The 14,707-nt window shown below is 36.1% G+C and overlaps 1 protein-coding gene across 15 annotated transcripts in view; it reads right to left on the reverse strand.

Annotated features, from left to right (window-relative positions):
• The window catches only part of TRIP12 (thyroid hormone receptor interactor 12), a 131,173-nt gene that overhangs the window by 21,259 nt on the left and 95,207 nt on the right, over positions 1-14,707 (reverse strand). For 10 of the 15 annotated variants that reach the window (XM_031452338.2, XM_031452336.2, XM_031452335.2 and 7 more), the window contains 12 exons: positions 14,044-14,272; positions 13,599-13,717; positions 11,130-11,337; positions 8,706-8,806; positions 8,256-8,430; positions 6,975-7,116; positions 5,931-6,122; positions 4,406-4,557; positions 2,720-2,892; positions 2,216-2,289; positions 1,935-2,134; positions 1,127-1,254 (listed from right to left, as the gene is read on the reverse strand). In XM_031452338.2, the coding sequence (XP_031308198.1) occupies positions 1,127-1,254; positions 1,935-2,134; positions 2,216-2,289; positions 2,720-2,892; positions 4,406-4,557; positions 5,931-6,122; positions 6,975-7,116; positions 8,256-8,430; positions 8,706-8,806; positions 11,130-11,337; positions 13,599-13,717; positions 14,044-14,272 (1,893 nt within the window). The remainder of the gene's footprint in view (positions 1-1,126; positions 1,255-1,934; positions 2,135-2,215; positions 2,290-2,719; positions 2,893-4,405; positions 4,558-5,930; positions 6,123-6,974; positions 7,117-8,255; positions 8,431-8,705; positions 8,807-11,129; positions 11,338-13,598; positions 13,718-14,043; positions 14,273-14,707) is intronic. The other 5 variants (XM_031452341.2, XM_031452340.2, XM_031452337.2 and 2 more) reach the window with 1 other exon arrangement.

Consider the following 14,707-nt stretch of genomic DNA (forward strand, 5'->3'; position numbering starts at 1 on the left):
AAAACTGACTCCATTGCATTTCTCCTTTATGGCAGAAAAACAGCTAACAAAAAATGGCCAGAAAAGAGTAAAGACAGAATGTTGAAATTTAAGTTCACGTGTTACAGAAATTTCCTGGATTTTTCATATCCAGCTTAAAATGGCCATATAAGATAGACAAATACTCCCCAGTTGTACATCTGATCAAAGAGATTTGGTTATTTAATCCAAGGCTTAGGACGTGACAGACTGTGCCAGAATCTGCAATTCCTTTGGTTTTAGATTTCATAAAGTAACAGCATTAAAAACACAAAAGAACAACAACAACAAAAAGTAAGGGATTGAAACTTTTGTCATTTACTTTTACCAAGCAAAGAAATTAAAAATCACAACACTATCACTGCATAAAAGAGAGGGCAAATTTTAATATCAAAAACATAGAAACATATCTCAAAATAAAGACCCTTTTATATAGAACAAACTCAGCTTTATGAAAAAAACAAAAAAACAAAACAAAACAAAAACAAACCTGCTACAATACCCTTATTTCTGTGGACCAGGGAAAATCTCATCACCACCAATCTCATCCCAATCCTGGGAAACCCCCAATAAAGGGGGTGGTCCCCAAGGAACACAGTCTAACGGTAAGACTTTGTTACTATCATATAAAAAAGAGGGGGAAGAAATGAGCAAAATTAGACTAAGGAAATACTCCAAAAGAAGGTAAGTCACTTGAGGGGGTACGACTACTTTCTGTAGTTATTACCTGGGAAAACTTTTTACTCCTATAATTGTTAGATCATACTATTATAGGGACAATAAAAATTAAGGGCCAATCTGCCAATGACCAGTCTCTTTAGTGAATATGTTCTACTAATGAATTTGTTTTAGCTTTCATGGAAGTATGAATTCTTCGTAAGTTTTCCCCAATTTTCCTTCCGAATTTAATTTTGCAGATACTTAATTTTTCATTTTCTAGATATTAAAGTCAGGGGCTTAATTAAAAGCAACCAAACATTCGTAGTAATTTTTTTTATAAATTATATTAAAACATTTTACTACTAGATATAAATCACTCTTTTAAACCTTGAAGACAGGAAGACTACTGCCCCATGCAATCTGTTTTCCTCTTTACATATCAACTTACCATTCCATAACTCATCATGCTTTTTTGCATTTCTAGGGGATGTTTTTGTTGGAGCTGTTTGGGCTCTTCCTCTTTTACCACCAACACAATCTTTATTACTGTCTTCATCCTCCCTCACGGGTTTGTACCTAAAATAATAGGAGAGTATGTAAACCAAAAGTAGACTTTAAAATTGCAAATTATTCTACAAGGCCAAAGTGCAAGCCACAGACACCACTGAGTTACCAGAACAACTCTCTAAGGTCCATCCTCTCTCTCCCTGGCTGTGGATGTGGAGAATTACCAATGAAGCTGCTTCCTAGAAAAGACCACCTAAAGACCACCATTCTAGGAGGGGCCCCCTCCTGGGGAGGCAGAGGATGGTTCTGAGAAGAATCATTCTCTTTAAATAAGTAGTAGACATTCATCAACAATGCAAGAGGCTGCACCCAAATGCCTCTGAAGGCTCAGAGATGCCAAACTTGGCCTATTACCTAAAGGAAAATTATGACATTATCTTAAGACATTTTTGTCTTACTCAAAGACTTGAAATCAAGCTACTAGAAAAGTAGATGCAAATTATTACTTATCACCCAAATATGTTTTCAAGTAGACTTAATGAGGAAGTTACACACACACACACACACACACACACACACACACAACACACACACGATGAAACATTTGTAGTGGTTTTTAATAGTAAAACATAGGATTTAGGGTCTCCTCTATGCACTCCTGATGCAAGCCAGTGAGTAACAGGAATTCCAAAACACACAAACAGTATCAATTCTGATGAAAAACCAAACAAAATCATTTTCAGACTTGCCATATTGTATGCGTTTTTGTCCAGATACCAGCCCTTCCTAGAGGATTGCTCTCATCATCAGTGGACTCCCTCTCATCTTCGGCCTGGATACTGAACTGCCGCACTGCCTGGTACACGGTCATGTTATACGGCAGCAAATGTTCTCCAATGTAAAACTGCAGCCTGTGTCTTACGTTGCCTGAATTTAAGAACTGAGCAGCCTAAACAAAGCAAAACAAAATCCATTTAAGCTATTGGCCCTGAACTTTATACATTAAAACATGGTGGGAATAGTACCTTACCAGAGACTCGTCTATTTCCTCATCAGAGCCGTCATCGTCACTGTCTTCATCATCTTCTCTTACTCTTCCATACCCTAAGGACCCAAAAACTCTGTTAAACTTCTAGCAATTTTATGTGGCAAACAAAAGTCTGCATATACTGGTTAAACTAACATATTCCTAGAAAAATCTGGTATATTCCATTTTGATCTAACATATTCCTGGAAAAACTTGTATATTACACTTTGATCTACAAAGCAGAAAGATCCAAGAAGACTGTCAGATACAAAATGTCATTTCTACTACAGTCCAACAGGATAAATTAGCTCATCACCCAGGTAAACAGTCAACACCTAAGAAGTTTAACATATTTCTACACACTATATATAAAATAAACGATAAGAACACAGTGTCCTGATGCTAGACAGAAGCAGCAATTAACAGGGAAATACATAGATAAAACCCCTTAACAGCAATTTCACCCCAAATGTACATATAAACACACAATACACATATAGAAAGTACCTCTAACTACAAGGTATCTCTCAATAGCTTGTACCAAAGCCAGGGGGTCAATCTTGACAGGTCCACCCTTCCACTGCTTCACGTTTGCACAGTCCGGATGTCTTTGTAACTGGCATTTTAACTGATGTGTGTTGAAAAATTTTAAAGCCTGTGATCCTCTGTTGAGAGAAAAGCTCAAGATAATTTGTGAAAAAAAAGTTATTCTATTATTTTCAAAATCAACATACATTAATTAATTAAAATAAAAGATAATACAAATTCTGCATTTTCTTGAGGTACAAAGCGGCACTTACCAGTTATGTAAATAGTAAAGCCAGCAATTCCAAGTTATTTAGCAAAAGTTATGATAAAACAAGAATAAAAGAGGATGTGTACACAGGAATATGAAAACATTAAATCAACACTGGATCTCTGTCCCACCATGAATCTATCTGAGCAGAAACACCTCACCACTGAATTGAATTACTCATCCGGAATAAAAATTTCTGAACTGTTTGAGAGCCCGCTCACTTCTGCAATATTTTGCCGTTGTTTTAAAACAGAATTTAGTTAGGCAAACAATAAACTCTTTTTTCCTTTCAAAGATTTCAGCTACAAAATTACTTTAAAAACTAACCTTTAAATTTTACTTTGCTGTATTTTTTTGAATGAAGCAGTTTAATAGCTATAAAGTCTAGACCTGGTAATATTTAATTGCTTGTTTCTGGCAAGAAAAGGGCTGACAAGAGTAAGATACAGAGAAGTTTAAACTGAGGTTATCTATTATCTACAAGGTTTCATAAAGCATGCAAATAAGAGAATGGGAAAGACTATTCCATCATACTGATATACACATTTAAATATGCTATTTTATACCAATTTAGACAGAAATGGAAAACTTCATGGTTTTCTCAAACACAGTTGAAAGTGTCCCCTTATTTCATAAAAGCTTCTAAGATAGTACAGCAATTAAAACTAAATATCACTCTACATTAAATTTCAAAGCAGAAAAAACCTAGTACACACTAATCACTTTATTAGTCAATAATGCATATTGTTTTTAATTCAATCAAAATTATTAGAAGTCTTTAAAACAACCAGATTTTATTTTTTTTAAACCAAACTGATTTTTTATTTTTAAGATGGCTAGTCATTAATATTTCAGAAGCTTATAACATTCTGTAAAAACAATGAACTTAGTGAATTCTTTCTGTAGCACTCCTTGAGTCCTACAAAACTACTGTATTATAGAAAAAAGTTTTATTAAAACAGTAAAATTTCAAAATAAAAACTTGTTTGTTAAAACCCATCAAAATACAAACGTCACATATAAAATCACATTATTGCACAGAATGTAAATATTTTATTATCCATTCGTCTACAAAATTCTCAGGTAAAAGCTTTATATATATAAGAGTGTATCAATTTAAGGAAAACTACACCTATTGTAACTTGCCAACATAGTCACCAGGCTTTATATTTTCAAAATATATTTAAGACACAGGGTGTGATTTTAAAGAACTAAAATTGCAGGGTGTGATTTTAGAAGTATTTGATTCACTTCTCAGAATATTTAATTTCTTTAGTCCTTTTAGATGAAGGTTCTTCGAGCAGATCAAGATGTTAGAAGACCTCTTGCCACTTTACCTCGACAAAATGTAAGCCTAAAGGCCCCTGGCATGGGCACACCTAGGCAGTGATCCTTACCTGCCTCCCGTCCCATTCCCACTGGGAAAGTCATGCACTTTGACTGGAAATTGTTCCATCTGGCTGAGGCAGTTGTTCATCTTGTGAACTAATGCCAACAAAGGTGCATTACCCACTGGTTCTACTCTTCCAATGGGCTCTTCTCCAGGAAGCTGAAGTTATAAATAAACCAACATTAAGCAAGGCCTCGTGAAAATGGAACACTCAACAAGAAACTTCAACAGGCATTTTTCACAAGAGATCTATTTTATCTTTTTTCTGATGGATTTGGTTAGAAGAATGTTTAAAAAGAAATTGTTTCAATAAAGACACTCTTTTTGCACAGGCCCACAATCCCGTATTTCCAATTCCTAAGTCCAAAAGGCTTCAAAACACAACTAATTTGGTGGCAAAATCTGACTCAGACAGACACAAGGCCATCTGCAGTCTTTATTTACTTATATTTAGTAGAAATATTCATGTTTTGCTGTAAAAACTGTTTAATGTGTATGGAGTACTATTCAGAATCCACTGGGGATAGCAGGTGACATGTGGTATACACACTATACGGCAGAACTCGTGAAAACCCATCCAGCCCCAAGGAGTTTCAGATAAGAGATTACAGACCTGTTCACAGTTGTAAGCACAGTATAAAACTATATCCAATACTGCTACACACCTAATGACTCTCAAATAAAAACCAGTTCTGCTTTAGGCAGCCCCACAAGTTAAAACACTACAAGCAGTACTCAAATGCCTGCAGACACAATTTCATTAACACACAGGAGAGCTGCCCTTAGCCCTGCTACACAGATGATCCTGAGAAAGTTCTTAAGTTAGTGTAAACAAGTAGAATGACGGTGAGTCGACAGTGTCCAGACTGCCCTCCTGCTGTCACAGTGAGAGCAGTGAAGCTGTTCTGTGTCTTCTGGTCTCATAATCCACATTATAAAGGGAGACTAAGTGCTCTCCAGTGAAATTGTTAGTACTGTGTTTCACATACAAAAAAGAAATGTGTACGTCTACCCTATCTTGTATCTATAGTTGTATTATGTCTACTGTATTCCCCTAAAAAACCCCTGCAAACTGCAATATGTTTAAAAGCAAATATTAAGAAAAAAATATATTCAAAGGTGAGAAACCATTACCTGCTTGTCTTAAAGAAGAACAAAGATTCGAGATACATCGACAACAGAATAGGCACTTCCTTCATTAAATCACCATTCTGTTGTTTTACTATTTACCTAATATAAAAAAACCAAGGAATCCAACTGTGTATAATAAGCAAGTTAAAAGCTTTACCTCAATTTCTTGACCAAACTACTTGAAATTACTAGTAGGATGAAAATACACACATTAGCGAACAGTGATTTTCGGGGTTAACTAGGTTTATTTACTAATTTATTTTCTTTTTAGAGGAGGCATCAGCAACTGAACCCAGCACCTTGTACAAGCTAGGCATGCATCCTACCACTTGAGCCGTACCCTTCCCCTAGCGAACATTGATTTTTAAAAGACACACAGGCATTTTTGTTAGATAACTTACTGGAGAAGAAAAAAAGACATGGAGGAATCTCTTTAATCTGATCTCTCTGCTCACAGCATCCTTTTCACTTTTAGATGTCAAATACAGCAACAGTTGTTTCACAAATCCGCTATGCTGGATTTCAAATGACGAAACATCTGATTCTGAGACTATGCTACGGATTTCTACAAGGCACTCAGCTCCACCATCCACCTGAAAGAGTTGAAAAATTATTTCCATATTGATTTTAAGAGCCCTTAGTAAATGCAAAATTCTCATTTCCCCCAAAGCAATCAGATACTCTTGACAACTTTAAAAAAGAAGATAGGGACAGGTAGTGCATTCTTGGTAAATCCTGGAGAAGTATCATCTTACATACATATACATTCACAAAATGTTATTTATTTCATGACAGAAAACCAGTGTTCATACTAACATAAAAAACCTTCATATTCAACCAATGTAGTTTCATTAAAAAAAAAAAAAGACAAAGCATGAGAAAATGAATTGAGGAATAAAGAGCTATAATACCAAAATGAAAAGCTATAACAAAAGTTCAAGGTATGGCTTTCAATTAGCACATTTAAGGTCCAAATGAAATGGAAATATTTTGGAAAACATGTACTACTCAAATGACTCAAAGTATATAAAAAATGTAAAAAGACTAAGAACCAGATGAAACACAAAAGGCTTATTAAACCTCTCCCGCCGCTGACTATCCGGCCAAAGGGGACAAGGCGTTAAGGAGGACCCTACCAACGCGAGTACCTGTAGCTGAAGAGGACCTAGAGAAGAGGTGTGCTTGAGGGACATTTCTGAAATCTCTTCATTTGTCAAGAAACGTGGGAGGTGAAGGAACGATAGCCAAAGATCAGATTTCTAGCACATTTAATGATAAAATGAGGAGGCACAAAAGTCAAGGGACAAGTTAAAGAAATGTTGGTGCTGAAGGTACATGTCTGGCTAAAAAGTGGATCTCAGATAGCTCAATCCATGGACAGCTAGAGTCGCCAAGGAGAGAAAGAGCAGGACGAGTCGCCAGAGAGAAAAGGGGCGGCCGGGTACCTGGAGGCCAAGCTGCTGGGCTGCAGCGCACAGTCTCTGCAGGACGTTCAGCGCGGGGTTGCTTCCGTCCATGTTCTCAGAGCTGAAATACCGCTCTACAAATTTATGCGCCTGCTCTTTAATCCAACCTTTGATTTTTTCTCTGCAAGAAGGAAAAAGATATTAAAGTCTCAGTGTGCAAAGACAGAGTTTCAATTTAACTTCTGATCAAAGGCAAATAGTTGCTACATTTAAAATCTTTTTTGGCTTATGCTTATAGACCAATAAATTCAGATTCCACATTAACCCAATTAAGTTTCAGTTTGAACATGGGCTACGATGTACCTAGAGAAATGCACAGGTACTGTGCACATTTCAGGTCATTACATGAAGACCAAAGGAAAAGCTCTCACTTCTTGGGGCTCTACAACCCAACAGTTTCCTAACTGTCACCTGAAAGCAAGTTTACATGACTGCTTTCTGAAGTTTCTGCATTGTCTTTACCTGTGCTCCATGGAGAGCTAAAGAACTGTAGGCCAGAGGCATGCGCCTGTAAGTACACAGCAAGCTGTCACAACTGAAACCTCTGTGTTTAAATGACAAATTCTGATGGCGTCAGAAATGCATTTGCTTAGCTATTTTTATTAACTGAAATTCAGAACCACCAACCAACCAAAGCAATCAATCAAAGAGCCTGTGGTCTTTCCCAATGGAATTTGATTTTTAAAAATTTATTTGCAGAGGAAGTAATCCTTGTTAGTATGTTACTCCAGAGCCAAGACAAAATAAAACTATCCTCAAGGATTTTTTAAAAATGCTTTTTAAAGCCATAAATTAGTGTGAAAGTTTGGATGACAGAATTCAGTTTCCAAAAAATGGTTTTCTACCCTAAGATCCTTAAGTTCCCCTGTAAAGGGCAGAGGAGGTATCATAAAAGAACGGGTGTGCACATGTGTGCATGCGTGTGTGTGTGCGCACGTGTGTGCAGAAAATACAGCAGTTCTCCCTTGTCTGGGACCAAAGGAACAGGTTCAATGGGAAACATACTTGTTTGGTTTTGAACATACACAACTCCCAACTGGAGAGGCTGAAAGGAATTTTCAGCTGTAAGACTGGATGCAGGATAAAGCCAGACACAGGGTTCAAGAACTGAGACTGTACCCCATCCTTGAGCTGTGCCGCTTCTAAGCACAAAGACCTGGGGCCATGTTTTATCTCCACAGGAATAAAAGTACTGACTGAAATCATGTAAAGTTTTTCTAACCTGAGAACAGAAGTAATACAGAATGCCCCCCACCTCACCTATTATTGGATATGGTGTCCTTTGAGGCGGCCCTGGCAAGACCACTAACTCCCGCTGTTCGCGCTGGTTCGATGTTGTTGCTGTTGGACTGTGCACTTAACCTTCCCCATGTTTTTGGATTCAAGCTTGCCAGGAAAGAAGATTTAGGTGACTGAGTAGTCGTGGGGCTTTTAGCTTTGAAAAGAAAAGAGAATGATGGTTAAATCACTTTAGCATAACTGATGAAAACCAACTGAATTTTAAGATTCTCACTCTTTTAATAGATTAATTAATCAGCTGAAAGACCTAGTAACACTGGGAATTCAGGAAACTCAGGCAATGCAGATACCTTAAGGAAACTCAGGAAACTTCAAAGTTATCAGCAGTTTTAATGACGTACGTATCTTTAACTGCTACCATCTTTCTCTTTACCTCCCTACAGTTTTATCAAAAAAAAAAAAAAAAATTACCTTGATTGTCTACTTTGTCATCATCTCTTGGAGGTGAATACTTCGGCCTTCTTGACCCTCGTTTTGGCAGTCGTTTTCTCTTTAGAACATCACTTAATCGACTATCACACAGAAAAACACGAGATAAATTTGGAATGACCATGATTTAGTATGATCACTCATTTAAATACAAGCTAAAATGACAGGAAAAAATGAGCTACAAAAATACTGTCACAAGAGTATTTTTCATTTAGTGATTATTTAATGCCAGCTCTGCACCAGTCTTGTTCTAGAGGTGCAAAGACACAGAAAATGATTAGTTCAGAAAACAGCTGGCTACTTGACTACACTGAACTAGTAAAAACAAAACCAAATAAACAGACTATTTCATTAATCCTATGTTAAACTGCACTATAAAATATAGTAAATACATAAAGTATACAAAACAAATATACAATACAAAGAAGCAATATTGAAAAGAACTATGCAATCACAGACTAGAATATATTAAATTTGAATACCGTATTTCTTCCCTAACCTAAATGACAGTAAGTAAAATATACATAGTATTGAGTGTTAATATTATCAAAATACTTTCCAATACTACCCAAAGTAATTTCATGGTATGTAATGGCAACATACTAAATTAATACATTTATAAATACTTTCCTTAAAAATAAAAATTATCTATAAGCAAATACAGCCAAGTGATAGTGTGAATAACCTATTTTGAATTAGAATATATGAAACAGAACAAACTTAGCCTTTGTGTACATTTTTCACTATTCTTAACAACACTAGAAATAGTTTGGAATACCATTCTTCGAATAACAAAGCTACATAAGACGAAAAAAGTTCTGTTTCAGTTGGTCTTTGACCCAAGTAAGAAAAATTTTGATACAAAAGTTTTAGTCTTCCAACATCTGACGGGTCTAATTAAAACACTTAATAACGTGTTCAAATATACCTGAAAATCAGGACGAACGAGCTTTCAAAGAATAAACTTAAAATATGATTAAACAATTCCACCTTTACAAATTTATATAAACTTTTCATTTGAAACCATATGAAGAGAAAAGGAATCACTTAAAACTCTGCAAGTATTTTTAAGAAAAAGATCCTTTCCTCCTTCTTTCCTCCTCTTTCTGATTATAGTCAGAATCTATAATCAAATCTAATTCCTTAAAGTGCTCAAAAATGCATCTGTCTGAGCTGCATTACATTTTTCTGAGCATCTATGATACATCTCAGGCACCATGCATGCCTGTGCTACATAGTAAAACCCTGCAATAACTTAAGGCTATTGCAGCAGCTGGGTGAGGGAGTGAGGCTAGGGAGGAAGGAGAGAGGCGGGCAAGGCTGGGGGGGAACTGACAAGACAAATCCAACTTGAGGACAGGGAAGGTGGGGAGTACCTGGTATTCTCTAGGTCCGAATTTCTTGGATTGAGCCCATGACATGGTGTCACCTAGATCCAGCAGCTTCCTAAAGTAACAATTACTATGCCAGAAGTCCCAGAATTGCCGAAATTTTATTTAAACCAGAGTGGAAGACCACCACCAGGGGGCACCAAAAGCAGCTGGGATCCTGAGCTCGCTCAGTTTCACAGAACATGCCACCTTGCAGTTTACAAGATTAAATTTTTGGATCCAACTTACCAAGATCTACTTTTCAGCTTAAAAGGAGTTAAAAAGAAGTATTACACTGAGTACATTATGAATTTCAGAACTGAGTTTGGTTCATCATGTACTGTTCAGATAGCAATATTAAGTTTCTAACATCAAAGAAACAAAAACACTTTTAGAGTGTGATTTGTTTTAACACAACAAAATGAAAACCAGCACCAGGGTCTGGTAATCATCTCAGCAGTACAGTACAACAGAGATTAAAAACAAAAAAAAAAGAGGTGGAAGCAGTGAATTTTCTTTAAGAACTCCCATTTTCCTTTATTAAGAGCAAAGCTATTTCCCAGTTAAAGATAAATGGGAAATCAGTTTTTTCCTTTACATTCTGAAAACTCCAATTTTTAATATTTTTCACTATATCAATATGTGGATGTCTCGAAGTTGGTATGCATGCTGCAATACAGTAAATAATCACAAGATTATGGAAAAAGAAATGAGAGCTGAAATCCTTCATCTGTAAAGTAAGTATGTGACACTATGCAAGTAATTTAGCTTCTTTAAGCTTTAATTCCCTTGTACGCCAACAGAAATACCATGTATCTCTCATGGTTCCTAAACATGCCTCGATACAACAGGTTTCCAATAAATGTTTAGTTAGTTGTCTTCACTTTCCCACCACATATCTAACAAAGCATCAATGGAAAATAGAAAATGTATGCTCTCCATAATATTTTACCATTTAATTCCCTGTGTGAGACTCCGGCACCAGGGCAGAGTTAAAGGCAAAGCGCACAAAAATGAGTGCAAAACTCTGACTCACCCTTGAGGGCTCAGATCTAAAGAATCATCTCTGCTGTGCTGCAAGCTGGGGGACCCCAAGTCAGCCACGGCATTAGTGGCAGCTGTGGCTGTTCCACTGCTGACTGATGTTGTGGACCCCAAGGATCCTGACCCATTCGTACATGCCTTTGGTGGACTTGTCAACAAAGACTCCGATTCTGCTAAGTGTTTTACTTGATGCATTACACCTATACAGAAGAGAGATTAAAAAATGTGTTAATCAGGACTGCCTGCCCACCATTACAAGATCCCTAAATGCCAACAGTGATTTACAAGGAATAAATAAAAAGTGCCCAGCAAAGAGTAAAATAACTCTAGGTATTAGGGTTTTCAACTTGATTCCATTCAGAAAGTAGTAAGCAAATTCAAAATTAAAGATATTTATACTGAATGTCTTCCAATATTCAAAACCTGATCATAGGGTAGTTAATGGGGTCAGAAGTCCTACTAGAAATTTAAAATACCCATTATAAAAACAATAAGCAGTTACAGAAATGCAGTGCACCTGTGGCTTGATAAAGGAGGGAAAAAGACCTAAAATCATTAACTTCAAATGCTATGAGACAAGATCATAATAACACTGCTGCCAAAAGAGACCACCAGCTATTGAAGGATGGTGATTTTCACATCCTTGGAGGTATATGACGAGAACGGAACTGTAACTGACAAGGCAGGGGTTTTTATCTGGGCTAGAATCAAGGGAGGATGTATATGAGGGGAGGGGGAAAATATGAAAGTGTCTGAGTATCAGTATGTAAACCATATACAAATCAGTGTGTCTGAATCTATGTGAGTGCATATTTACACATTCACATTTTTTTTTTTTGGGAAGGAGTCCAGAGCTTCCCATTAGATTCTTTAGAAAAAGAGAAAAAAAAAAAATTCTGAATGAATTCAAGTATCAGGCATTTGTTCCAAAAGTGTTCCTTACAGCAATCATATGCCAACTGAGTGCTAGGCACTCAGGATATGGTCACATCAAAGGAAAACAGATTCAGGGGGCACTTAGTAACTAAATGGGAAAGAGATATTTTATAAGAAATTACAAATAAAGAGTGAACTGCTTATAAGAAAGCAAATACAGTGCTGTTGGAGCATACAGTAGGTGGGGTCTAACAGAATCTAGAAGATAGGCAAGATCTTCAGGAATAAGTGACACTTGAGTGGAACCTGAAAGAAGAGCAAAATGAGCCAAATGCAAAGGAGAAGAACCAATCTAGATTCCTCCATAAGCTTCATAACGTATATGCTAAGCAAATATTTGGGGGTGGGAAATTCAGTCTGATGGCACAGTTAATTCCATGAACGTTTAAAAGAAAAGACTGATTCTGATATACTTCCATATCAGAAGGCAACTAAAAGCAAACAACAAAAATAGAATACCGAAAACAAAACATGGAATGCAAAATGCAAGATAATCTAGGGTAAAAATAAGAATACATATCAAGTGTTTATGTGAGCACGGAAAATGTACATACATCTGATTTGTTAACCATAGTTATTATCTTATCTCTAGGAAATGGACAAAGTTTGCCTTCTATTTCATATGCAGTGTTGGATATTTTGAAAATTCATTTGTTATTTGAGCAGAATAATAAACAGTGAAAACTTCTTTCCATTTGATCCAATACTATTATACTAGTATGTCTATTACATTCTGAAGATATAAAGACAAACAAATCCAGCATAAGAAAAAGCGATCAAAAGAATGGAAAACAGATCCATATGCATAAAGAACTAGGATTGTTTGCTAAGACTAAAGATAAAGCCAAGTATTACAACATGGGAAAATTATTTTCTGTATCCTCACAAGACCAAAGTATCCTAAAAGACCCATAAACAGATTTCTATTGATAAGAAAGAACTTCTTTTAATATCTTGGCAACTTTGAAAAGGATAAAACACCTGAACGAGTGATAGTTTCATCTTTGAGGTCAAGAGGAGAATGGAAAAGGAACATGTCCCCTAGGCTGATTTCGACATTCAAGTTCCTCAAATTGGACGACTAGACCAATTGCATTCTGAAAATTATTCCAGGCCTTAAAATAGTCCATTATCTACACAATGAAGTAAAAAATAATCCCTTTTACAACCACTGTGATCTACTAATAGGATTCATTAGGAAAGAAAGTGACCTCTGACTTTTTCAAAGACTCTTTGTGGGCAAGTGTATATTACCAGCATAAAAAGAAAAGTCAAGGATTGCTTCTGGGCTGTAAATACTCAAATCATTGAAAGTTACTAAGTGTTCATCAATTTACAGTGAATCTCACATAATCTGTAATGAGATTTATAAAAGATGCACTATATGTACTTGAACTGTAGGCATGCAAATTTTATACAAAAGTAACAGTTTAATTTTTGTTCTATAGAATGTAACTATACATTTACTGAAATACTATTTAGGCTAAAAGATTAAACATGAATTAATTCTCATAAAGGGCATTACCTTCTCTTCTGAAGTAAACACTAAAAATATCAGGTAACTTCTGCATTAAGATCTCTGCCATTTGAAGGGCGCCAACCACTATCTTCAGGTCTTGACTTGATAGCATGGAAGCAATGTGACTGAAAAAAGAAAGTGTTTGTACATAAAGCATTTGTCTGAATCTGACAGTCACTGTGCGCTGTACTACTTTAAACTTGAAAGCAAAATATTTTAATTATGAAACCAGTTCACTAAAATAAGAATTTTTCTTAAACGCTCAACTTTTCCATTTAATTTATTCTCTATCAAAGGTGTTTGTGAGTATAGAAAGGCAACAAAGGGCTCAAGACACTCCAAATAAACTGTCTGATGCATATTTTTTTTTATACTGTTTCTCTAGAGATCTCTGAAATGGCTTGCAAAGACTTGGATTTCTAAAATGTTTTCACCTCTTTCATGAACACACCTTGAAACAGCATGATTTTTCAGGACATCCTTTAGAAGTTCAGCATCCGCGAAATAAATTATCCTAAGAATTGCTCTAAGGCACTTATGTCTGACCGCAGGTCCTGCTGAGGAACTATACACTTCATAAAGAACACCAAATAACGTCTTAATAAAAGACTTAGCCAGTTCCGGATCCTCTTTCATAAGCTGTGCTCGAGCATCATCCTTCTTTAATTCTGAATATCCACCTGTAATAAAAAATGTAGCATCCTAAAATTACAGACTTCAGAAACACAACAGAATAAGTATCATAAAGCGTTCAAGCTGATGTAATTATCTGAAATGCCATAAAAACTTTTTGGTTAGAAAACAAATTAACTTATCTACTGTGATCAACTTGGGTCTATAAAGATGCCAAAAACAGCATTATGACAAATTTTAGCCAGCTAAAGAACCACTAACCATTCTGACCAGTTGAAAAGAACAAGGCACCACTACACAGTACCTCTTATTTTTACTAATATACGTTTCACAAAATGTTGGGGACTTTCCAGTATTAAGTAGCTAAACTACTGGTAAGAACTACAGAGTTCAAGAAATGAACAGTGAGTATTTAGTAAGAAACTGTGGAAAAACAAGAGTGACCTGTCACTTTGCTTAGGGGGAATAAAGTGTGGGGGAAA

This window comes from Camelus dromedarius, chromosome 4 (genome assembly GCF_036321535.1).
Source record: "Camelus dromedarius isolate mCamDro1 chromosome 4, mCamDro1.pat, whole genome shotgun sequence".
Lineage (NCBI taxonomy): Eukaryota > Metazoa > Chordata > Mammalia > Artiodactyla > Camelidae > Camelus > Camelus dromedarius.